This window comes from Dendropsophus ebraccatus, chromosome 11, assembly GCF_027789765.1.
Source record: "Dendropsophus ebraccatus isolate aDenEbr1 chromosome 11, aDenEbr1.pat, whole genome shotgun sequence".
Classification (NCBI taxonomy): domain Eukaryota; kingdom Metazoa; phylum Chordata; class Amphibia; order Anura; family Hylidae; genus Dendropsophus; species Dendropsophus ebraccatus.
Genome location: NC_091464.1, coordinates 37,944,940 through 37,968,866, shown reverse-complemented (window position 1 = coordinate 37,968,866; position 23,927 = coordinate 37,944,940). Strand labels below are relative to the sequence as shown.

Below are 23,927 nucleotides of genomic sequence, written 5' to 3'. Positions count from 1 at the left end.
TTTTAGCGAACGACAAACGACGATTTGAGAACATGTTGAAAGATCAAAATGAACGATCGCTTGATCGTTTGCTGTGTTTACACGGAAAGATTATCGCTCAAATGCAATCGTTATTGCGAAAATTCGAGCGATAATCGTTCCGTGTAAACGCAGCATAACAGTGTCAGCTGTTTAGAACATGAACTGCAGCTGACAGATTCCCTGTGTGTGTGTGTGTATATATATATATATTATTTTTTTTTTAGAAAAATGACTAGCATGCATCACTAGGCATGATAGTCATTTCTGTATGCACATCTATTTTGAATTTGGCTCCGGATTTCTCAATGGAAACGGGAGATATGGAGACAAAATGGGGTGGTTCCACTGTATGCTGTGGGGAGGACATAGCACAATCTATTTCTTAATACAGCAGATATTGTGCACAGTGGTTTCTGAAAAGTCATTTCTGAAAAGTACACTTGAGGTACACGTTAATATAAATCTGACACCTTGCTACAATGGCCCGGGATTTAAATTAATTTGGATTTGATCCAATTAACTAACTGACCAGGGAGAGGATCATTTCGATAACCACATTGACTCCCTGCAAAATAAACACATGAGGGTACCGAGGTCCATGGCCCAGGCATATGTATACAAGCCATTGGAAGGTCCCAAAAGGCTGCCTTAGAGTGTAAAACTGACAATTATAATACTGTGATACCAAATAACAGTAGCATAACTAGATTTGCATTTCCAGGGAAATACATAGTGCTTGAAAAGAGCGCCCCTTTACCAGTGACTTCCTTTTAACTTTACCCCTGGGTGCCGTCCTTTTAAGAGCGACTTGGGTCCCATCCCTTTAAGAGCAACTTGGCTCCTGTCCCTTTAAGAGCGACATGGGTCCCTTTAGTAGCTGGGTCACTATAAGAGCGACGTGGGTTCCTTCGCTCTTAAAGGGACCCAGGTCGCTCTTAAAGGGACCCAGGGATATTTCGCTCTTAAAGAGCCCCAGGTCGCTCTTAAATGGCCCCAGCTCGCTCTTAAAGGGACCCATTTTGCTCTTAAAGGGACCCAGGTCGCTCCTAAAGAGACATATTTCGCTCTTGAAGGGACATATTTTGCTCTTAAAAGGGCCCAGTTCGCTCTTAAACGGACCTAGGTCGCTCATAAAGGGACCCAGGTTGCTCTTAAAAGGATCCGGGTCGCTCTTAAAGGGACCCAGGTCACTCTAGCGACATTGGTCTCTTTAAGAGCGACATGGGTCCCATACCTTTTGGAGTGACTTGGGTCCCTTTAAGAGCAACATGCGTCCCGTCCGTTTTAGAGCAACTTGAGTCCCGTCCCTTTAAGAGCGACTTGAATCCCTTTAAGAGCTACATGGGACCCTTTAAGAGCGAATTGGGTCCCGTCCCTTTAAGAAAGACTTGGGTCCCTTTAAGAACGACTTGGGTCCCTTTTAAAAACGACTTGGGTCCCTTTAAGAGCGACATGGCTCCCGTCCCTTTAAGAGCGACTTGGGTCCCTTTAAGAGCGACTTGCTCGGTTACCATGACAACCTTACTCATGTCAGTGAGACAAAATCGTTAAGGACCTTCCATGTATTACATCTTCTATTGGCCAATAGTGGACATGTGACTGTGGATGGTGTGATACATGCCTGACAAGACCTTAGAATTCCTATTGGCTGCTATATCTCAGCTATTTGCATATGTGCTGTGATTGGCTGTTAGCGGTTAGAGTGTGGCCATTATTTGCAATGGGCCATTATTTTCTATGGGAAATTTGGGGTCTTTAAACGTAAATTTCTTACAAACAACAAATCTGATCGAAACGATAAATAGATAGCACACCACACACCGCCGAGGGCTTCGAAACGCAGTTTGAACGGAGTCTGTGTGCAAAGCGGTTCGGGCAGAAAAATAGCTGGAAGAAGAAGAAGAATACGGATTACAATATAGTGCTTTTCAAGCACTATAATTAAATATATCTAATATATAGTCTTATATTTGTGTATTGTAATATATTGTACTAGCAATTTTGCTACTCTACTGGGTTTAAAAAATAAAGTAAAAAATAGGCAGGTTAAAGAAGAAGTCTGGTGGGGAAGAAAAAAATTATTTTTGGCTGGGGGTGGGGGAACATAATAAGAAAGGTACTTTTACCAGTCCTGGTGCCCGTGCAGCACAGCATTCCTCTCCTGGATGCCAGCTGGCAGTCTTCATTACTCCCCTGCAGCCACATCACAACCCAGCTGACAGATGCCCCACTCAGCCAGTCAGTGATGGGGGCGAGACACCGCTGCAGTCAGTGAGTGGCTGAGCGGGCTAAATTCTACCCGTTAGTGACGTGTCCGCCGAGTCGTGACTTACCCCAAAGCCGGGAGAAGATGACATCCTGCAGAATATGGGAGCCCGGTGATGCACTGCGGTGTGGGCCTGGGGGCTGGTAAGCATACTCTCTTTTTTTTATGTTCCCCCCACCCCCTGCCAGTAATGATTTTTTCCCCTTTGGTTGGACTTATCCTTTAAATCTTTATCATTTAGACGAGAGGGAAAACAAGGCATTACATATTACCCATTAATATCAATGGATGTACAAGACAAGGGAGATAATATTTTATCTGTCTCTTTTTATTAATTAGAATGATGAAAAGTACAATTTCTTATACAGTAAAAGCCATTTTCTTTCTTCTTTTTTCTTGTTCTTCTTTTAGAAAAATCCGGAGGGATTATCCGTCCAAAATCTTAATTCAGCTTTGTGCTGCCCTGGTTTGCCTAAACCTGACGTTCCTCCTGAATCCTTGGATTGCACTGTATAATGACATCCCTGGACTCTGCATCTCTGTTGCTGCATTTCTGCATTATTTTGTTTTAGTCTCTATTACCTGGATGGGTCTTGAAGCTTTCCACATGTATCTATCACTTGTGAAGGTCTTTAATACATATGTACGGAAGTACATCCTAAAGTTCTGCATTGTTGGATGGGGTATGTATTTAGTCTGATTATGTAGTCATACAGGGGGAGATTTATCAAACATGGAGTAAAGTGAAACTGGCTCAGTTGCCCCTAGCAACCAATCAGATTCCACCTTTCATTTTCCAAAGAGTCTGTACGGAATGAAAGGTGGAATCTGATTGGTTGCTAGGGGCAACTGAGCCAGTTTCACTTTACACCATGTTTGATAAATCTCCCCTACAGCCTTTTTGCAATATGTGACAGCAGCAGTGAGTGCACTGAGCTACATGCCAAGCAATGTATTCCTCTGAACCAGAACAATTAGCTCGATATGTAAAACTGGGAAATCTTGTACAATAATCTGTTGCATTACTTCAAGCAAAGAAATTGTCTATACATTACTATATGCTGTGTTGTGTTTTTGTGATTCTTTTTCTTTACCCACTTAAAGCAGAATTTTTTAATATCACCTGGTTGGTGCCTGGTGGCATGCTCTATTTTTCACACTGCTGCCCGGTTCCTGTCATCTGCGCTGGTTTCTCCATCTGCAATTACTCCTGCTATATCAGTGAACTGGGGGCACTGGGCCCACCTCTACTGCTCCGAGCAGGCCTAATTGCAGATGGAGAAACCAGTGGCAGTTTTAAAAATGGACTGCGCCACTGGGATCTACACACCATCGCCAACTAGGTAATATACCTTATAAAGACGGTATTTCATAGTAAAAGACAAGTCCTCGTAAAAAGATTTTTGGCTCCTAGAACTTGAGGAGATACATTTTTGGGGGGTTTCTTTGAAGCTAATGTACCACTTAGTGTAAGGATTTTTTTTTATATCACGTAGTTGCTGTTGGCATGTAGATCCTGGTGGAGTGGTCTATTTTTCAGAATGCCGTCTGGTTCCCGCCATCTGGTCAGTTTCTCCACCTGCAATTAGGCCCGCTCAATATATAGAGGGCCTAATGGCAGAGGAATAACTGGAACATCACAATGTAGTGTTATGAAAAAAGATGCTTCAAAACTGATGATACTTAGTGAATTTGGATATTTACTAAAACAGACACATAAGGAGTAGTAACACGCCCTGTTTAAAAAAAAAAAAAAAAAAAGCAAAAAGGAACAACTTTTGCTTATCTGTGGTACTCTAATATTTTCTATAGCATATAAGAGGTGAAGTTTGGCTTTCATCTAACAATTATGATTCCTTTTAATTCTGTCTCTTACCAGGAGCTCCTGCTGTTGTTGTGGCAATAATACTGGCCGTTAATAAAGACCTATATTCTCTCAGGATAAGTGGGACGTATCCAAATGGATCAGCAGATTATTTGTAAGTTAATATATGCATGCTTTAGGGTCCATTTACACAGAAAGATTATCTGCCAAAGATTTGAAGCCAAAACCAGAAACAGACTATAAACAGAGATCAGGTCGTTAAGGCAAGCCTGAGATTTCTACTCTTCTCAAATCCATTCCTGGCTTTGGCTTCAAATCTTTGGCAGATAATCTGTCAGATAATCTTTCTGTGTAAATGGACCCTAAATTTGGCTAATAATGCAGTTTTGTTTAAGATATGTTTACGCAATAAAGGATGCTGGGTGGCAAAAGAATAATTATTACTGCAATGAAATGATCAATTACCACAATTAAAGGATGCATTCACATTTTCATTGTGTTACTGCATGTGTGAATACACCCTACCTTACACATAAGCCTACCTTACACATAAAAAAAAGTAGGCTGAGCCCACCAATTTTGACAGGGCCTCTCAAATCTCCACAAAATAAATTATGAGAAAAAGAAGAATCTGGCATGTTGAATTTCAGTGCCCAATACTTTTATTTTCTGTGGAGAGACGCCCCTACCAAAGGTTTCAGGCAATCGCATAGGGCCCTTATATCGATTATTGGCCTATGTATAATACAGAGCATAATTGCCCTGACAGTGTACTGAGATAGTGTAGCACGAACATCATAATTAATCCGTCTGTGCACAGACGTATTTCTGCGGACGTGTGTATTGGCCCTTACTCTCCTCCTGCATTGGCCACTGTTTAAGTGTAACCTTTTTAAAGATAGATTCCCAGGGGCAGAAATAGGGTGCCCAACTGCAAAAAATAAATGTGCACATGTACAGTATTTTGCTGTGATGGTGGTTGCATTTGAATTTGTTGATAGAAAACCCCATTGTGGTGCTCCAATAATTTTACTTGTGGCTTTCAGTGTGGTTGTAGAAAAAGGGCTACAAAAATACTACAAAACTTTAAAAACCAACACAAATGAATGATGAACAGCCTTGTGTATGTGTATATGTGAGAAACCTATATTGTACCATAATAGATAGGAAACACATATTTGTTGTAGTGCTGCATCCCATTAAAGGGGTTGTCCGGCGATAAAAAATTATTCACAGAATAACACACATTACAAAGTTATACAACTTTGTAATGTATGTTATGTCTGTGAATGGCCCCGTTCCCCGTGTTTCCCCCCACCCACGCTAGACCCGGAAGTGTGGTGCATTATACTCACCGCATCTCGTGTCGTCCACGGTCTCCGATCGTCAGCAGTGACGTCTTCTTCGGGAGGCCAGCGGATCTTCCCGAGTGCCGGCCGCCCTCTGCAGCGTCATCCGAAGCTCAGCCGCGATTGGCTGAGCATAACTGTGCTCAGCCAATCGCGGCTGATGACGCGGCCACGTCATCAGCTGCTCAGCCGCGACTGGCTGAGCACAGTTATGCTCAGTCAATCGCAGCTGAGCTTCGGATGACGCTGCAGAGGGCGGCCGGCACTCGGGAAGATCCGCTGGCCTCCCGAAGAAGACGTCACTGCTGAGGATCGGAGACCGTGGTCGGCACGTGACAGGTAATGTATAGCGCACCACACTTCCGGGTACACGGGTGGGGGTGGTGGAACACGGGGAAGGGGGCCATTCACAGACATAACATACATTACAAAGTTGTATAACTTTGTAATGTGTGTTATTCTGTGAATAATTTTTTAGCGCCGGACAACCCCTTTAACTGTTCTTATCACCTGTGCAGGGAGCTGCCCCCTTCCCCTACAGTCTTAAACTACATTAAAAAGTAGAAAAAGAAAAAGCATGCAAGAACATATTGATATTCAGAGGGTAAAGTGGTAGACTATTGATATGAAGGTTTTCTTTGCTAAGCAGTTCTATGTCCCTGTAATAATTCACTTGTATATCTGTTTTCCATTCTAGCTGCTGGGTAGACAACATTGTATTCTGGATCACAGTGGTTGGATACTTTGGGATAATATTCCTGCTGAACATCAGCATGTTTGTTGTGGTCCTCATACAGCTGTGTCGCATTAAGAGGCAGAAACAGCTGGGCTACCAGAGAAAGACCACCCTCCAAGACCTGCGCAGCGTGGCTGGAATTACTTTTCTACTGGGTATCACCTGGGGGTTGGGCTTCTTTTCATTTGGTCCTGGACGCACAGCGGTCATGTACCTGTTCACTATATTCAACAGCTTACAAGGTTAGTCTTAACACACATTGTACAAAGTCTGACATTATACATTAGTCATGTCTGCTAGGTGCTTGCCTCTATAACCCCCCAAGATAACAAGAAAGCACAGCACACCAGTGATCCAGTTATCTGTTGCATTTGAGGGGTTGCGGACTAGCTCCCCATAATTCTTTGCACCCTCTGTATGCATGGCATTTATTTTTTTATGACTCTGTAACCTCATGATGTGGTGTGATGATGTGTGCTTACAAGAACAGGAGGGACATCATTTTGTGTGACTACTTTTTTTGTCTCTATTTTAACACTAATACATATAAAGGTCAATCCATCTAACTCCCTTGCTCCCCTCCAGTCTATCCTTAACTCTGCCGCCCGACTAATGCTTTTTCCCCCTCGCTTTATCTCTGCCTCTCCCCTTTGCCAATCCCTTTACTGGCTCCCCATTGCCCAACGTATTCACTTTAAATTGTTGACGATGACGTACAAGGCCATTCACAACCTGTCCCCTCCGTACATCTCTGACCTGATATCCCGCTACCGTCCCTGACGCAACCTCTGATCCTCCAGTGACCTCCTTCTGCGCTCCCCCTTGTTCGTACCTCGCACAACCGCCTCCGAAACTTTGCCCAAGCCTCCCCCATACTCTGGAAATTGCTACCCCAACACATCCGGCTCTCATCCACCATCAAGTCCTTCAAAAGTAACCTGAAAACCCATCTTTTCAAAGTATGCTACAACCTATAATAATTCTGCATCACACTTGACTGGCTGCACTTTACCTCCTGTTTCTCTCCCATTACCTTACAGAGTGTAAGCCCTCGCGGGCAGGGTCCTCTTCCCCATGTACCAGTTTGCCATTTGTCTTCATTACTTGATTTGATCTTGTATTGTTCCTGCTTGTTACCCCTATCTATTGTATAGCATTCTTTTATTGACTTTGATGGTGTTATTACAAGGGCAGACGTACCTGAGACAAGTGCCAATCAAGCCGAACGAGCCTACTACATGGCTTGCTCACATTGTCAGGGCCATATGGATAACATTGGATCGTTTGTGGGACTCTTTACTGCCATGATTGTTGGCACAATGCAGCTGACAAATGACATTTTTTTTTAAATCTGCCCATTGTTCATCAGTTGATTGCCGGGATTATATAGGGCAATATTGGCCTTTTTGGTCAATCTGCCAACATAATCGAAGTGAGGGAGAAAAAATTCACAAGAATATTGTTAAACTTCATTGCTCTCTACTGATCTAGAGGATTGCAAGAAAAAAAACAAACAAACAGACATAAACCGACCCTAGTCAGTCATATTATATGAACATTTAAGGCATTCTACCACCATAGACACTTAGCCCCTATTCAGAGCATATGGGATAGGTGTCAGATTGTAAGGTGTCCAACTGCTGAGATCCGCAGAGGTCCTGAGAACAGGTAAACTTTGATCAAATGTACTTGTCACCACGTCCGCTCGACGTTGCTGCCAAAAGTTCAGGTATCCATGGAGACAACTATTGTATTGCGCGCGACCCACCTTCTGCGCCAGTGTAGGTTGCATGTAGTACCGACCAGGTGTCGTAGTCTCCATGGATAGCTGAACTTATGGTGGCAAATGGATTACAGGCCGAATGCAAGCGGATCCAGCAGGCATGGTGACAGGTACACTTTAAGAAGAATATAGTAATAATGTACTCACCTTAAACTTTCAATATCCTATAGTCACTATATATATATATATATATATATATATATATATATATAATTACATTTTTTGCATGTCATGTTAATCTAATTAGTAAGGTCTGCACAGGGACTCCTGAAGTCTGTATGTTCTCCCTTTACATGACAAAATGGCTCTGTTGTGATTACTGTGTACTGCGTTGCTAACTATTTAGGCATTGTATGGATACCAAGAAATAAGCAGTATGTTTCTTTTCTAGGTTTCTTCATATTTTTCTTCTACTGTGTAGCAAAGGAAAATGTCCGCAAGCAGTGGAGGCGTTATCTTTGCTGTGGAAGATTTAGGCTGGCGGAAAATTCTGGTAAAGCTTATAATGAATTAAATTTACTAGTTACTCATTTATATGCTTCCACGGTAACATTAGCTTATATCTATTACAGTGTAGCACCTGGCACTCCATGGTGAGATAAAGCTAGCTAACAAGATTATACTTAAAAAGATTTACATTTGTTCTGCTTTCATCTGCCTGGGAACAATCAGCAGGCTAGATGAATCTCACCTGCTGATATGTCCCTATTGCACAGGAGACGCAGAGGAGGAAGGTATGTCTCTTACCTTCCTCCTCGGTGCCGTTTTGGTGTGGATAGCCGGGTTCTCCGCAATCTGGAGAGACCCCCATAGTGCTAATCTGTCCCACCCCAGGCCAGCCGGCACCATTCATCATCATTAGAAAGGGACGGGCACTCTGGAGGCAGATAGGCACTATGGGAGGGGCAGTGCGCCTAACAGTTTTACCGGACTGTGCATGGGATTAACCCTTCAGGCTATGATCTCACGGTTGTAATTTCAGGAACAGTGTGGATCAGCCCCAGTAGCCAGACTGGCGGTGAAGCACTTTCCATTACTTTTCTTTTGCATTTAACTTTTCCTTAATGATTCACAGATTTAACAAAAACATATAGCATAAACATATAGCAAAAACTTTTTCAGTACAAAAAACTCACACCACCCCAAGTGCGGACACTTTTAAGGGAATCCCGTCTTCACGCCTTGAGACACTGGACTTCCAGTGAGACCTCCGTGGTGAAGGAGAGGCCTGTAGCTGGCGTAGTCAGCGTGACTACGCCAGCTACAGGCCTCTCCTTTACCACAGAGGTCTCACCCCAAGAGACACTGGAAGACCAGGAGCGCCGATGCAAGGCGTGAAGACGGGACTCCCTTAAAAGTCTCCCATTCTCTCTTGCCCATGGCACATTCTAGGCCCTGCTCCAACTTCCTTTAATTTGTCCTGATCAAGCTGTTACTAGAGATAAAATACCCTTCACAACAGGAAATGGACAATAGATTTGCAGAGAAGTGAAACACCTAGGGGGAGATTTATCAAACATGGTGTAAAGTGAAACTGGCTCGGTTGCCCCTAGCAACCAATCAGATTCCAAGAATCTTTATGCTTTAGGGTATAAACCCACACACCGTATACGCAGCGTATTTACTGCTGCGATACGCAGAAAATACACAGCAGATTAGATCTAAATAGCTGAACACAGCATCAAATCTGCTGCGTTGTTGCATATCTGCTGCGTATACGGTGTGTGGGTTTGTACCCTTAACGTGTATAGATTATGTTAATTCTATGTCATTTGTTGATATCCTGTTGTGATAAGATATGGGATTTATTTAAACATTGTATGGGTATATTCTTTAAGATACCATAATAGTATAATTTATGTTGAGGTCAGCGATCAAAAAAACTCATATAAATACTGTCAGGTCTTTTGATGGAGGTTTTGGGTATGTTGTGTGCATTTGTTTTGCTTTTTTATTGATAAGTTGGTATGATTTTTCTTGCATTTAGACTGGAGTAAAACAGCAACCAACAAACTAAAGAAACAGACTTCAAAACAAGGAGCATCCAGCAGTTCCAGCAACTCTATTCAGTCAACCAGTAATACTAATTCTACAACACTACTAGTGTCGAATGAGTACTCAGTGCATCCCAATGGAAATGGTAAGCTTTATACTGTATGCCTCCTTTTTTGCCTCAGCAATGTTAAATGTTTTAAAATTGACTAATCATGTGACCCAAAAATTTTCCAGGGCAAGCAACCCCAACCATAATTAATCTTCGGAACTCAAAGTAGATTTAAAGTGAATCTACCACTAATATTGTTCAGATTAAAAGGGTTATCCAATGAAAATCTTTTTCTTTCAAATTAACTGGTTTCAGAAAGTTATATAGATTTGTAATTTACTTCTATTTAAAAATCTCAAGTCTTCCTATAGTTCTCAGCTGCTGTATGTCCTGCAGGAAATGTTGTTTTCTTTTCAGTCTGACATCTCTGGTCGAGACAGGAATTGTCCTGAGTAGGAGAGGTTTTCTATGGGGATTTGCTACTGCTCTGGATAGTTCCTGTATTGGACAAAGATGTTAGCAGAGAGCACTGTCAGACTGGAAAGAAAACAACACTTCCTGCAGGACTTATAGCAGCTGATAAGTACTGGAAAACTTAAGATTTTTAAATGGAAGTAAATCTTTATAACTTTCAGAAACCAGTTGATTTGGAAAAAAAAAAGATTTTTGCTGGATAATCCCTTTAAGGTTAGAAAGGGCAGATCAGTGGCACTGCACAGAATCCAATGATAACATTAAAGGGGTATTCCAGGGAAAATCCATAAATTAGCAATGGAAAGGGTTAACCAAGGTTAACCCTTTCCTAATATACTTACCTGTCCGTTTTTGGCCCCCCAAGGAGATCTCCGGTCCGGTCACGTGATGGTCCGGGCTGCAACTCGCGGATCCTCTTCTTCCGGTTCGGTGACGTCACCATAGCGGGCCGGCGTCGGCTCTCCTATTAGCAGCAGAGCACTAAACCCTGACTGGCTTGGTAGCGTGTAGCCAATCAGGGTTCAGTGCTCTGTGTCCCTGCTGTACCAAGTTAGCCGGGTGCTGATGTCCCCGGCCCCCCTCCTTCATGTATTATCACCCCGATCTCTCCCCCGGCCCTCTGTATAATCACCCCGATCTCTCCCCCGGCCCCCCTCCTTCATGTATTATCACCCCGATCTCTCCCCCGGCCCTCTGTATAATTACCCCGATCTCTCCCCCGGCCCCCCTCCTTCCTGTGTATACAGTCCTATTCAAAGATCGCTCAGCCCCCGGTGTAACTGCTGCCTGCGCTGGCCCCGATCTCCGCACCTGTACTCAGCTGACAGGCGCTGTGTAAGTGAGTGCAGGAGAGATTTCTTCCTTGCTTCGTACACAGCGCCTGTCAGCTGAGTACAGGTGCGGAGATCGGGGCCAGCGCAGGCAGCAGTTACACCGGGGGCTGAGCGATCTTTGAATAGGACTGTATACACAGGAAGGAGGGGGGCCGGGGGAGAGATCGGGGTAATTATACAGAGGGCCGGGGGAGAGATCGGGGTAATTATACAGAGGGCCGGGGGAGAGATCGGGGTAATTATACAGAGGGCCGGGGGAGAGATCGGGGTGATAATACATGAAGGAGGGGGGCCGGGGGAGAGATCGGGGTGATTATACAGAGGGCCGGGGGAGGGATCGGGGTGATAATACATGAAGGAGGGGGGCCGGGGACATCAGCACCCGGCTAACTTGGTACAGCAGGGACACAGAGCACTGAACCCTGATTGGCTACACGCTACCAAGCCAGTCAGGGTTTAGTGCTCTGTTGCTAATAGGAGAGCCGACGCCGGCCCGCTATGGTGACGTCACCGAACCGGAAGAAGAGGATCCGCGAGTTGCAGCCCGGACCATCACGTGACCGGACCGGAGATCTCCTTGGGGGGCCAAAAACGGACAGGTAAGTATATTAGGAAAGGGTTAACCTTGGTTAACCCTTTCCATTGCTAATTTATGGATTTTCCCTGGAATACCCCTTTAATTAAAAAAAATTCTTGAATTACTATGTTTACTGTAAACTTACTTGTGCTTTCACTTCTATATTTTAAGGCAATGTGCATAAGGAGAAAAATGGTGTTTCCTTTATGCCACGGAATGGTGAGCTGCCACTTCAAGAATTTGCTGGAAAACCATCCATCAAGAATGGTGATATACAACAGAATTGTTTGAGAAGGACTTCCAATAGGGGAAGCGTGCATTTCATTGATCAGATATAGTTGGATCTCATGCTCATCTAACACGCCGTAACCTTGAACCCTGCACTCTAGATGTGAGAATATTAGCGGCTTGTATATTTCAACATTCACTGAACGTAGCTGCCTTGGACTATCAAGCACAGCTGAAATTAGAGCACACGATAGAGAAGTCGCTGTTCCTCTAATAAACTTATTTGGTCTTGGCCAAGTGAAAAGAACTGAGAAGTGCATAATGGAACGCAAGACAATAACACAGGAAATAATGTTTTATGCCTTGTTCAGTGCAGTATCCACTCTTCTTTACTGTATTTTTATATATTTAATTTATATATTAGGTTTAATATTAATGTACATATGAAGTCTAGGCCTGTGAGTTGTATTAATAGTTTAAGGGAAACCAGTCACATTAAACATGGTGTCTGCAGGCTGCATGCTATAGACCAGTAGGAGCTAGGCAGACTGATGAACAGATGTGTGGAAAAGATTCTGTATTTTATTCATTTAACTCTGTTCATCCTGGGCTTAGGAGTCCAGTGGGCGGTCCTAGTCAGTGATTGGCAGCAATCTCTGTGTGTATAATGGGAAGTCAATCATTAAGTGACACCACCTACTGGACTCCTGAGCATATAAACAGCCGGGGTTTACAATACAAGCTATACTAAATCTTTGCCACATATTTAAATATCAATCTACGGAGCTCCTTCTGACTTGTGGATCAGACACCATGTTTAACATGACCCGTTCCCTTTACGCATACTCATTGTAACTTATTAGTTGTGTGTAGGTCTTTCCTGTTCCACATTTCTTCTCCATAAAACTGGACCTTTTTTTCTGTTCTGTACGTTATACAATGCAGCCACAAATTTGGACAATGTCTATATTAACAAATATAGACATTGAGGTTTTCCTAAGACAATGTGATATTGACAGGATTTTAAGTTCAGCCCCAAAAGACATTGGTACGATGAAGAATGTTATATCACATAGGCCGTGTTTCTAAGTAAATATGTTGTTTGCAGAGAGAAAACAATGCCTTTTTTTGCACATTTGCACATAGTAAAGAAGTCTGGCTTATCACAAAAGTACGATCTGTTTAGAGACTGAAGTAATGGCACCTTTCATGAAGTGCTTAGCACACATAGTAGAGAAGAAAAGAAGAGCAAAAGAGAAGAGGAGACGATTCTTTCTATGAAAAAAAAATCAATATAGGTATCACCCAGTTAGTCTGTTACAGACACTTTAAAAGCTATCCTTTACCTGAGCCTAATAAAGGTACGCAACAGATGGAATCTGGGCAATACATTGGAAATTATATGGACACTTTCCAGAATATGTTATTTATATATTATGTATTTTATACAGCAAACAGTGTTTAAATAGCTGTTTATTTTTGAAGAAAAATTTCCTGGCTTGTAAGAATCTTACCTACCATAACGCTTTGCCTGGGTTTTTTTTTTTGCTGAATCTTGTAATATAAGCATTTCATACCACCCCCCTTGGTATGCATTTTGTTGTTGTCTTATTCATGAATATGCATGTTATGAGTAGCGAAAATCATCGTACTGCCTAAACAGTTAACGTGTACACTACTATGTAGAGAAGATAGCTGCGATTTCCAATTGTAAGTCATGCTTTTGTACCAAATATATACTGGCTAGTCATAGCATTAAAATCTAAAAAGCCTTAAAGGGGTTATCCAGGATTGGAGACATATAGCTGCTTCCTTCCAAACACAGGAAGGCTGTATTACATGGGGAGATTTTGTGCGGGAAGTCATTGCCGACCTGTCAGCTCCCCGCTCACTTCCCTCTCTATCCATAGTTTTTTCCTCTGTGCCATCTCTTCCTTAGCAAAGCAATTTAGATGATATAAAGGAAAACATGATTCAGACCCGGCCATCTTTTTTTTTCATTCTGGCCTAGTTCTGATGCCGAATGCAGGTGCTTTTGTCAGAGGACATGGCACTGACACAACTGCCGCATTCTCCCCCTGTCAAAACTGCACAGCTCCTTCCTTAGGTCGTATTCACATATCCCGCAAAGTTGTCCATGATTGCGGATCCACAATTACGGATTAACTTTTTGCCCATTGATTTCTATAGGGCTATTCACACAGTCCGTTTTATTGCGGATCCGCAATCTGTAGCGCAAAAAAAAGACATGTCCTAGTGCGGATTGTGATTGCGGTACGGCTTAAAAATAGAAGAATGTCACGGGTCCGTGAAAAACACGTATCAAATCTAAGCAAACTATTTATTTTTTTTAAATTACCAGTTCAACATGCAGATATGGATGCAATTATGGACCATATTTCACGGATCATGAAGTAAATATAGTGGACTTTTTAAGCGGACCTGTAAAATCATGTAACGTGTAAATGAGGCCTTACACGTACCTATGATTCCTGTTCCAATGCATGGACATCAAGAACTGAATGTTCACTGACTGCCTAATTTATCCCACTTTTCAACAGTTGCCATTGTAATTTAATATTGTTACGTATGTCACCCTACAGTGGTTTTAATATTATGGCTGATCGATGTATTTCTCAGTATCATTTTTTTTTTTCATTTTCAAAGGGGAATGTGTTTGTTTCTATTGCTGCTGAATAAATTATCATTGAAATTAAGTAAATGTATATTAATCTCCCAGTGTACCACTAATACATACGTATACAGCAGACCTGGATTACCACTTTACCATTTGTCATTTTTGTGCATATTCATACCAGAATTAACTGTTCCATGCAGGGGCGTAACTAGAAATGGCTGGGCCCCATAGCAAGCTTTTGATCGCTCCCCCCCCCCCGACCACTACGCCATAAATAATAATAATAATTTTTTATTTATATAGAGCGAACCGAGCTGTTACGAACCAGATTCGTTACGAACTTTGCAAAAAGTTGCTTTGCAAAACTTTGTTACGAAGTTCGTTAAAATCGCAACGGCGTTGCAAAACTGTACTTTAATCAGAGAATAGAACAGGATACAAGGGATTATTACTCCTATAATCCTTTGTATCCAGTTTTTATGTGAATATCAAGGTGTGTGACGTCATTCCTGGAACAGGAAGTGCCTGAGCCTGGCTGCAGTTCCTCATTGTGTTTCCAGACGGCAGAGAGAAAAGAGGTGTACGTTAGGCAGAGAGGGAAAACACATAGATTACATATCCAAACAACTGGATAAGTACAGGAAGAGATAGAGAAGGAGTATATATTGTTTGTGAGAGAAGCAGGAGAGAGGAAGATAAAAAAAATAAAATCACAAGATCCAGGGAAAGCTTGATAAGTCCATACATAGTGAAAGAGGCTGAGAAATCAAGAGTTAGGTAGAGAGAGGGAGAGATAGGCATCTAACTCAAAAATTGTGATATCTAGGGAGAGATAGGGAGATAAAAAAAAATAGGGAGAGAAAAGTTAGAAGAGTCACTCAGGACACGTAGCATTGAACCAGCTACTGTTCCGTGACAGAGAGGAGATGCTAGAAGTTGCTGCTCTGCTGGGTGCTGTTAACTGCGTATAGCCGCAAGCAAAAAAGTTTAAAAAAAAGCGCTAAGTCAGCGCCCCACAAAAGCTGTCCGTTTGTGCTCCGCTGGTTGCCGTCAATCCAGTCTAGCTGCCCGCAACCAAAAAAGTTTAAAAAAACGTAAAAAAAAAAAAAAAAAAGTTTGTTTGTTTGTTTGTGACCAGCTGTTCTAGGTGACGCTAAGTCGGCGCCCCACAAAAGCTGTTCGTTTGTGCTCTGCTGGTTGCAGTCAACCCCGTCTAGCTGCCCGCAACCAAAAAATTTAAAAAAATTTAAAAAGTTTGTTATCAGCTGTTCTAGGTGACGCTAAGTCAGCGCCCCACAAAAGCTGTCCATTTGTGCTCTGCTGGTTGCCGTTAACCCCGTCTAACTGCCCGCAACCAAAAAAGTTTAAAAAAACTAAAAAAAAAAAAAAGTTTGTTTGTTTGTGACCAGCTGTTCTAGGTGACGCTAAGTCAGCGCCCCACAAAAGCTGTCCGTTTGTGCTCTGCTGGTTGCCGTCAACCCCGTCTAGCTGCCCGCAACCAAAAAATTTAAAAAGTTTGTTATCAGCTGTTCTAGGTGACGCTAAGTCAGCGCCCCACAAAAGCTGTCCATTTGTGCTCTGCTGGTTGCCGTTAACCCCGTCTAACTGCCCGCAAACAAAAAAGTTTAAAAAACTTTAAAAAAAAAAAGTTTCTTTGTGATAAGCTGTTCTAGGTGACGCTAAGTCAGCGACCCACAAAAGCTGTCCGTTTTTGCTCTGCTGGTTGCCGTCAAACCCGTTTAGCCACCCGCAACCAAAAAAGTTTTAAAAAACTTCAAAAAATAAAAATAAAAAAGTTTGTTTGTTTGTGATCAGCTGTTCTTGGTGACGCTAAGTCAGCGCCCCACAAAAGCTGTCCGTTTGTGCTCTGCTGGTTGCCGTCAAACCCGTTTAGCCACCCGCAACCAAAAAAGTAAAAAAATTAAAAAAAAATTTTTTGTGATAACCTGTACATTTCTGCTTTGCTGGGTGCCTCCAACCCACAAAGCAATAGTCACTGAAACTTTGTGCCCTCTAGCCAATAGATTATTTCTTTTTCAAAATTTACACCAACCAAAGAACTATGTCCAAGCGTCCTACTTCCATCACTTTCCAGGCAAGGACTGCAACGGCAGGAGGTGAGGGTAGAAGTTGCAGCACCAGGCCCGATGGCAGCCGGGGCAACAGGCGTGGCAGCAGGGTGCAGCTACCCCAGATGCCCACGGGCAATGTAAGAACCCCACAGCCAGCGGTTCTAGATTGGCTCACCCAATCCTCCAGTTCCACTGCCCAAAGCTCCCAAACGACGCCGGCTGGATCATCCGACACCACCCTTACATGGGACGGTCATCGAGAGTCCTCTGTCCCTTCCCCTGTTATTAATATGCCACTCACCTTTGGGGCACCATCTGCCAGGGAACTCTTGGCAAACCTTGATTTGCCCTTGGAGTCTTTACCACTTTTTAGTGATGATGATGATGAGGAGAAGGTAGTAGTCCCCCAAAGGCAGCAGGTGGTACGTGCAGAGACTGCAGAGGAGGTGTTGGCTGTAAGCAGTCAACAGAGTCAGGGAGGGGCATCCAGTGCCACACCTGAGATCCTGTCCCAGCCCCTGGAGGAAAGTAGCAGTGGTGATGATGATGATGTCGCTGATCGGACGTGGTGCCCTCAAGCAGCATTATCTTCGGCGTCATCAGGGGAGGAAAGTGAGGTGCTACCGAAGCAGCAACATCCCACTGGTGCAAGGAAGCGAGGCACAAGAGGGAGGGGTAGAAGACAATCTACCAGGCAGACTTCATCAATACCTTTAAGCCTTGGTCCTGAGAGGGGACCCTCAGGCAGCGGTGGCAGTGAACAACCAGCAAGACCCCCCGTGGCTGGCAGCAAACCACGGTCCTCTGTAGTCTGGCAGTTCTTTCGGCTGGGGACAGATAAGCACATCACTCTGTGCCTGCTGTGCAACGAGAGGGTCAGTTGTGGCAGGGGTGATAATCTTGGGACAACATCCATGAGGAAGCACATGGAAAGGCAACACCAACAGGCCTGGAAAAAACGTGACCCCAATACCACCTCCTGTCAGGATGCACCATACACTGCAGATCCCATCATGCAGCATCCTCTCACTGGAACTCAGGGCTCATCAGCCTCAGTTGCCAGCAGCAGCACAGTCTCACTGCCATCTACACCCCTAATGAGGCGGCAATCCCTGACCGAGTCCATGGCCAAACGTCAGGTGTACTCCAGCAGCCATCCCATGGCACAGAAACTGGCCGGACACCTGGTTAAGCTGCTGGTGCTTCAGTCCCTGCCATTTAATCTTGTGGCGTGTGCGCACCCCAGCCGCCACTACTTCTCTAGCAAAGCTGTCCCATTATGTCCCGTTATGTGAAGAGAAAGGTTGGCGACTCATTGGCACTCTCGGTGTCCAAGACAGTGCACCTGATGTCTGGTCCTCTAATTATGGGCAAGGGCAGTACATGTCCGTAACTGCCTATTGGGTCAACATCCTCCCAGGAGACCATCAGGAAGTTGGCTCATTCTTGCCACTGTGACCTCCACGGTGCTTTAGGGGGCCAGCAGCGGGTAGCACAAGTTCTGCCTCCACCACCACTGCAGTCCAACCTGACCCAGTGTCTTACCACCGATGTCAGGCCCGCCGCTCTCAGGCTGTCCTCCATTTGGGAGGCTTTTTTGTGGTTCCCTGCTGGCTAAAATCCACAGTGCATCGTTGGCTGATTTTATGCCACCTTCAGTACTATGGGGCTGGGTGCAAATACGCAGTTCAGCGCAGAACTGCGTATGTCCGGCCGGCACCCTAGTAATGAATGCCATTTGGGGATCGGTATAAAAATGCCCTGTGGATTTTACTCAGCAGACCCGCAGCCACATGTGAAGGTACCTATAGGGTGAGGTTTTTTGGGAGGGACAAAAGCGAGGGTGGGAGGTCACTCAAACTGGTGTTAAAAAAAAAAAAAAAAAAATATATATATATATATACAGGTCCTTCTGAAAAAATTAGCATATAGTGCTAAAGTTCATTATTTTCCATAATGTAATGATAAAATTTCAACTTACATATACTTTAGAAATATTTCAGGTCTTTTATTGTTTTAATACTGATGATTTTGGCATACAGCTCATGAAAACTCAAAAATCCTATCTAAAAAAATTAGCATATTTCATCCGACCAATAAAAGAAAAGTGTTTTTAATAAAAAAAAAAAAGTCAACCTTCAAATAATTATGTTCAGTTATGCACTTAATACTTGGTCGGGAATCCTTTTGCAGAAATGACTGCTTCAATGCGGCGTGGCATGGAGGCAATCAGCCTGTGGCACTGCTCAGGTGTTATGGAGGCCCAGGATCCTTTGATAGCGGCCTTAAGCTCATCCAGAGTGTTGGGTCTTGCGTCTCTCAACTTTCTCTTCACAATATCCCACAGATTCTCTATGGGGTTCAGGTCAGGAGAGTTGGCAGGCCAATTGAGCACACTAACACCATGGTCAGTAAACCATTTACCAGTGGTTTTGGCACTGTGAGCAGGTGCCAGGTCATGCTGAAAAATGAAATCTTCATCTGCATAAAGTTTTTCAGCCGATGGAAGCATGAAGTGCTCTAAAATCTCCTGATAGCTAGCTGCATTGACCCTGCCTTGATAAAACACAGTGGACCAACACCTGCAGCTGACATGGCACCCCAGACGATCACTGACTGTGGGTACTTGACACTGGACTTCAGGCATTTTGGCATTTCCTTCTCCCCAGTCTTCCTCCAGACTCTGGCACCTTGATTTCTGAATGACATGCAAAATTTGCTTTCATCAGAAAAAAGTACTTGGGACTACTGGGCAACAGTCCAGTGCTGCTTCTCTGTAGCCCAGGTCAGGCGCTTCTGCCGCTGTTTCTGGTTCAAAAGTGGCTTGACCTGGGGAATGCGGCACCTGTAGCCCATTTCCTGCACACGCCTGTGCACAGTGGCTCTGGATGTTTCTACTCCAGACTCAGTCCACTGCTTCCGCAGGTCCATCAAGGTCTGGAATCGGTCCTTCTCCACAATCTTCCTCAGGGTCCGGTCACCTCTTCTCGTTGTGCAGCGTTTTCTGCCACATTTTTTCCTTCCCACAGACGTGCCTTGATACAGCACTCTGGGAACAGGCTATTTGTTCAGACATTTCTTTCTGGGTCTTACCCTCTTGCTTGAGGGTGTCAATGATGGCCTTCTGGACAGCAGTCAGTTCGGCAGTCTTACCCATGATGGCTGTTTGGAGTAATGAACCAGGCTGGTAGTTTTTAAAAGCCTAACGTATCTTTTGCAGGTGTTTAGAGTTAATTAGTTGATTCAGATGATTAGGTTAATAGCTCGTTTAGGGAACCTTTTCATGATATGCTAATTTTTTGAGATAGGATTTTTGGGTTTTCATGAGCTGTATGTCAAAAACATCAGGATTAAAACAATAAAAGACCTGAAATATTTCAGTTGGTGTGCAATGATTCTAAAATATATGAAAGTTTAATTTTTATCATAACATTATGGAAAATAATGAACTTTAGCACTATATGCAAATTTTTTGAGAAGGACCTGTATATATATGTGTATCGCCAACAGCCATAGGCCCAGATTCAACAGGTTTGACACCAGAGTAGTTGCGTCAATTTGTAAAGCAAGTGCCAGTGAGGTGTAAATTTAATAAAAATTGGACACGTATTTTTGGATAATGGAACTGGGGTAAAGCCTTCTTGAATCTGGGCCTTTTTAAATGTTGTTTCTTCACCTCATGGATTCTGTGGGTGAGGTTCTCTGTCTATTTTACCGTATCCTGCTAGACTAGGTGTAATGTTAGAGGGGTTTTTTTTTACGTTGACTGTTCTGTGCTGAAATTTACATCAACATGTTGTCATGTTTAAAGAATTTTTACAAACGTGCATATCCTTAGCTTCAAACTTCAGTTGTCTGTACTAGGTCCTTCTGGGTCCAAAAGAATACTACTCCTACTAATGCCCCCACCGTCAATTGTCTATTTGGAAACATACTGGGTGGAATCAAGAGCTGCGGAAGCTGCCATCTCAACTTGTCTGTTTTTAACAATACTGACCTTAAAGCCATCAACTGCTGCCTTTTTCTGCTCCTCAACTGGTCTGTTTTTAATAATACTGACATTGAATCAATCTCAACTGCTACCTCCTCCTTCTCCTTGATAATACTGGCCTGGAATCGATCAACTGCTGCCTCCTCCTCCTCAAGTAGCCTCTCCTCGATAATACTGGCCTGGAATCGATCAACTGCTGCTGCCTCCTCCTGCTCTTCAAGTAGTCTGTTTTTAACCCTTTGAGGACCAGGCCCAAAATGACCCAGTGGACCGCACAAATTTTGATCTTAGTGTTTTCGTTTTTCCCTCCTCCCCTTCTAAGAGCTCTAGCACTCTCAGTTTTCTATCTACAAGCCATGTAAGTGCTTGTTTTTTACAGGAATAGTTGTACTTTGTAATGGCGTCATTCATTTTACCCTAACATGTATGATGGAATTCCAAATATATTATTTATGAAGATATAAATAGGTGAAATCGTAAAAAAGAATGCAATATGGTAACGTTTGGGGGGTTCCTGTGTCTACGTAATGCACTATATGGTAACAGCGACATGATACCATTACTCTATAGGTCAGCCCGAACACAACCATATGCAGGTTACGCAGATTCTGTAATGTTATATATATTTTTTTTTTATGAAATCCTTTTTTTTGGCAATTAAATATTAATAAAATGGGTCTATTGTGACACTTATAACAGTTTTATTTTTTCACCTACGGGGCTGTATGGGGTGTCATTTTTTCCGCCATGATCTCTAGTTTTTATTAATACCATATTTGTGAAGACGTTTGTGAAGACGTTTGTGAAGACGTCGGACGTTTTGATCACTTTTTATTGATTTATTTTAATATATAATGTAACATAAAATCGGCAATCCGCGCACTTTTTTCCCTCTTTTCGTCTACGCCGTTCACCGATCACAATGACGCTTGTTATATTTTAATAGATCGGACAATTACGCACGCTACGGTATTTTATATGTTTATCTATTTATTTTTATATGTTTTATTTATATAATGGGATAGGGGGGGTTATTTCAACTTTTATTGGGGGAGGGGTTTTGGGGTAGTGTAATAGTGTTTTAAACTTTTTTACACATTTGAAGTCCCTTTGGGGGACTTTTACATACAGTACTTGGATTTTTACACTGATCATTGCTATGCCATAGGCATAGCATTGATCAGTGTTATCGGTGATCTGCTAATTGAGCCTGCCTGTGCAGGCTCAGTGTAGCAGATCGCCGATCGGACCGCACGGAGGCAGGTGAGAGACCTCCGGCGGTCCGTTTCAACGATCGGGACCCCCGCAGTCACACTGAGGGAGTCCCAATCGGTAAGTGACAGGGGACCCCCCTGTCACTTACACTTAAACGCCGCATTCGTCTAAGGGGTTAATGACACGCGGCAGCGCGATAGCTGCAGCGTGTCATTACCGGTGAGGTCCCGGCTGCTCACTGCAGCCGGCCCCCACCTCCTATGAAGCGCGCTCCGCTCCGGAGCGCGCTTCATAGCGGGAGAACCACCCAGGACGTACAGTTACGTCCAGGGTCGTCTGGTGACAGACTTCCATGACGTAACTCTACGTCCTGGGTCGTCTAGGGGTTAATTATACTGGCCTGGAATTGATCAACTGCTGCCTCATCCATCTCAATTAGCCTCTCCTCCATAATACTGGCCTGGAATCGATTAACTGCTGCCTCCTCCTCCTCAAGTAGCCTCTCCTCGATAATAATGGCCTGGAATCGATCAACTGCTGCCTCCTCCTGCACTTCAAGTAGTCTGTTTTTAATTATACTGGCCTGGAATCGATCAACTGCTGCCTCATCCTCCTCAATTAGCCTCTCCTCGATAATACTGGCCTGGAATCGATCAACTGCTGCCTTCTCCTCCTTAATTAGCCTCTCCTCAATAATACTGGCCTGGAATCGATCAACTGCTGCCTCCTCCTGCTCTTCAAGTAGTCTGTTTTTAATAATACTGGCCTCAACTGGCAGAGTTTTCCTTGGCTCTGCTGTCCTGCCCAGCTAGTAGTGTGGCGTCAGAGAGGGTAATCAGTGCAGCGGGTAACATCGTAAGACCGCAAAGAACGAGGCTCTCTTGCCACAGTGTTAAGATGCTGACTTTTGTGAAGATGAATCGTGCCTGAATTAATAATACTGGCCTGGAATCAATCAACTGCTGCCTCCTCCTCCTCAAGTAGCCTCTCCTCAATAATACTGGCCTGGAATCGATCAACTGCTGCCTCTTCCTCCTCCACAAATAGCCTCTCCTCTATAATACTGGCCTGGAATCGATCAACTGCTGCCTCCTCCTCCTAAAGTAGCCTCTCCTCGATAATACTGGCCTAGAATCGATCAACTGCTGCCTCTTCCTGCTCTTCAAGTAGTCTGTTTTTAATTATACTGGCCTGGAATCGATCAACTGCTGCTCAAATAGTCAGTTTTTAATTATACTGGCCTGGAATCAATCAACTGCTGCTGCCGCCTCCTCAAGTAGCCTCTCTTCAATAATACAGGCCTGGAATCGATCAACTGCTGCCTCCTCCTTCTCCTCAAGTAGCCTCTCCTCAATAATACTGGCCTGGAATCGATCAATTGCTGCCTCCTCCTCAAGTAGCCTCTCCTCGATAATTCTGGCCTGGAATCGATCAACTGCTGCCTCCTCCTGCTCTTCAAGTAGTCTGCTTTTAATTATACTGGCCTGGAATCAGTCAACTGCTGCCTCCTCCTACTGCTGCTCAAGTAGTCTGTTTTTAATTATACTGGTCTGGAATCAATCAACTGCTGCCGCCTCCTCAAGTAGCCTCTCCTCAATAATACTGGACTGGAATCAATCAACTGCTGCCTCCTCCTGTTGCTCTACTTGTCTTTTCTCAACAATACCGGCCTGAGAGGCGAGCAATCAACTGCTGCCTTCTCCTGCTGCTCAACTTGTCTCTTCTCAACAATACTGGCCTGGGTGCAATCAAGTGCTGCCGCATCTTCCTTGTAAACTTTTTTTTTCAATATTTTTTGTCACTATTTTGGCACTATATTTTATTAATATTATTATTAATTATTATTATTTTTTTCTCATTATTTTGGCACTTTTT

General features: G+C 43.6%; 1 protein-coding gene across 1 annotated transcript in view; it reads left to right on the top strand.

The window, feature by feature from the left end:
* Positions 1–14,904, top strand: part of ADGRG2 (adhesion G protein-coupled receptor G2) — a 102,742-nt gene extending 87,838 nt beyond the window's left edge. Inside the window, exons 27-32 of the mRNA XM_069946218.1 lie at positions 2,699–2,970; positions 4,167–4,266; positions 6,159–6,439; positions 8,372–8,473; positions 9,968–10,120; positions 12,080–14,904. Coding sequence (XP_069802319.1) covers positions 2,699–2,970; positions 4,167–4,266; positions 6,159–6,439; positions 8,372–8,473; positions 9,968–10,120; positions 12,080–12,246 — 1,075 coding nt within the window. The 3' untranslated portion in view covers positions 12,247–14,904. The remainder of the gene's footprint in view (positions 1–2,698; positions 2,971–4,166; positions 4,267–6,158; positions 6,440–8,371; positions 8,474–9,967; positions 10,121–12,079) is intronic.
* The last annotated feature ends 9,023 nt before the right edge of the window (positions 14,905–23,927 follow it).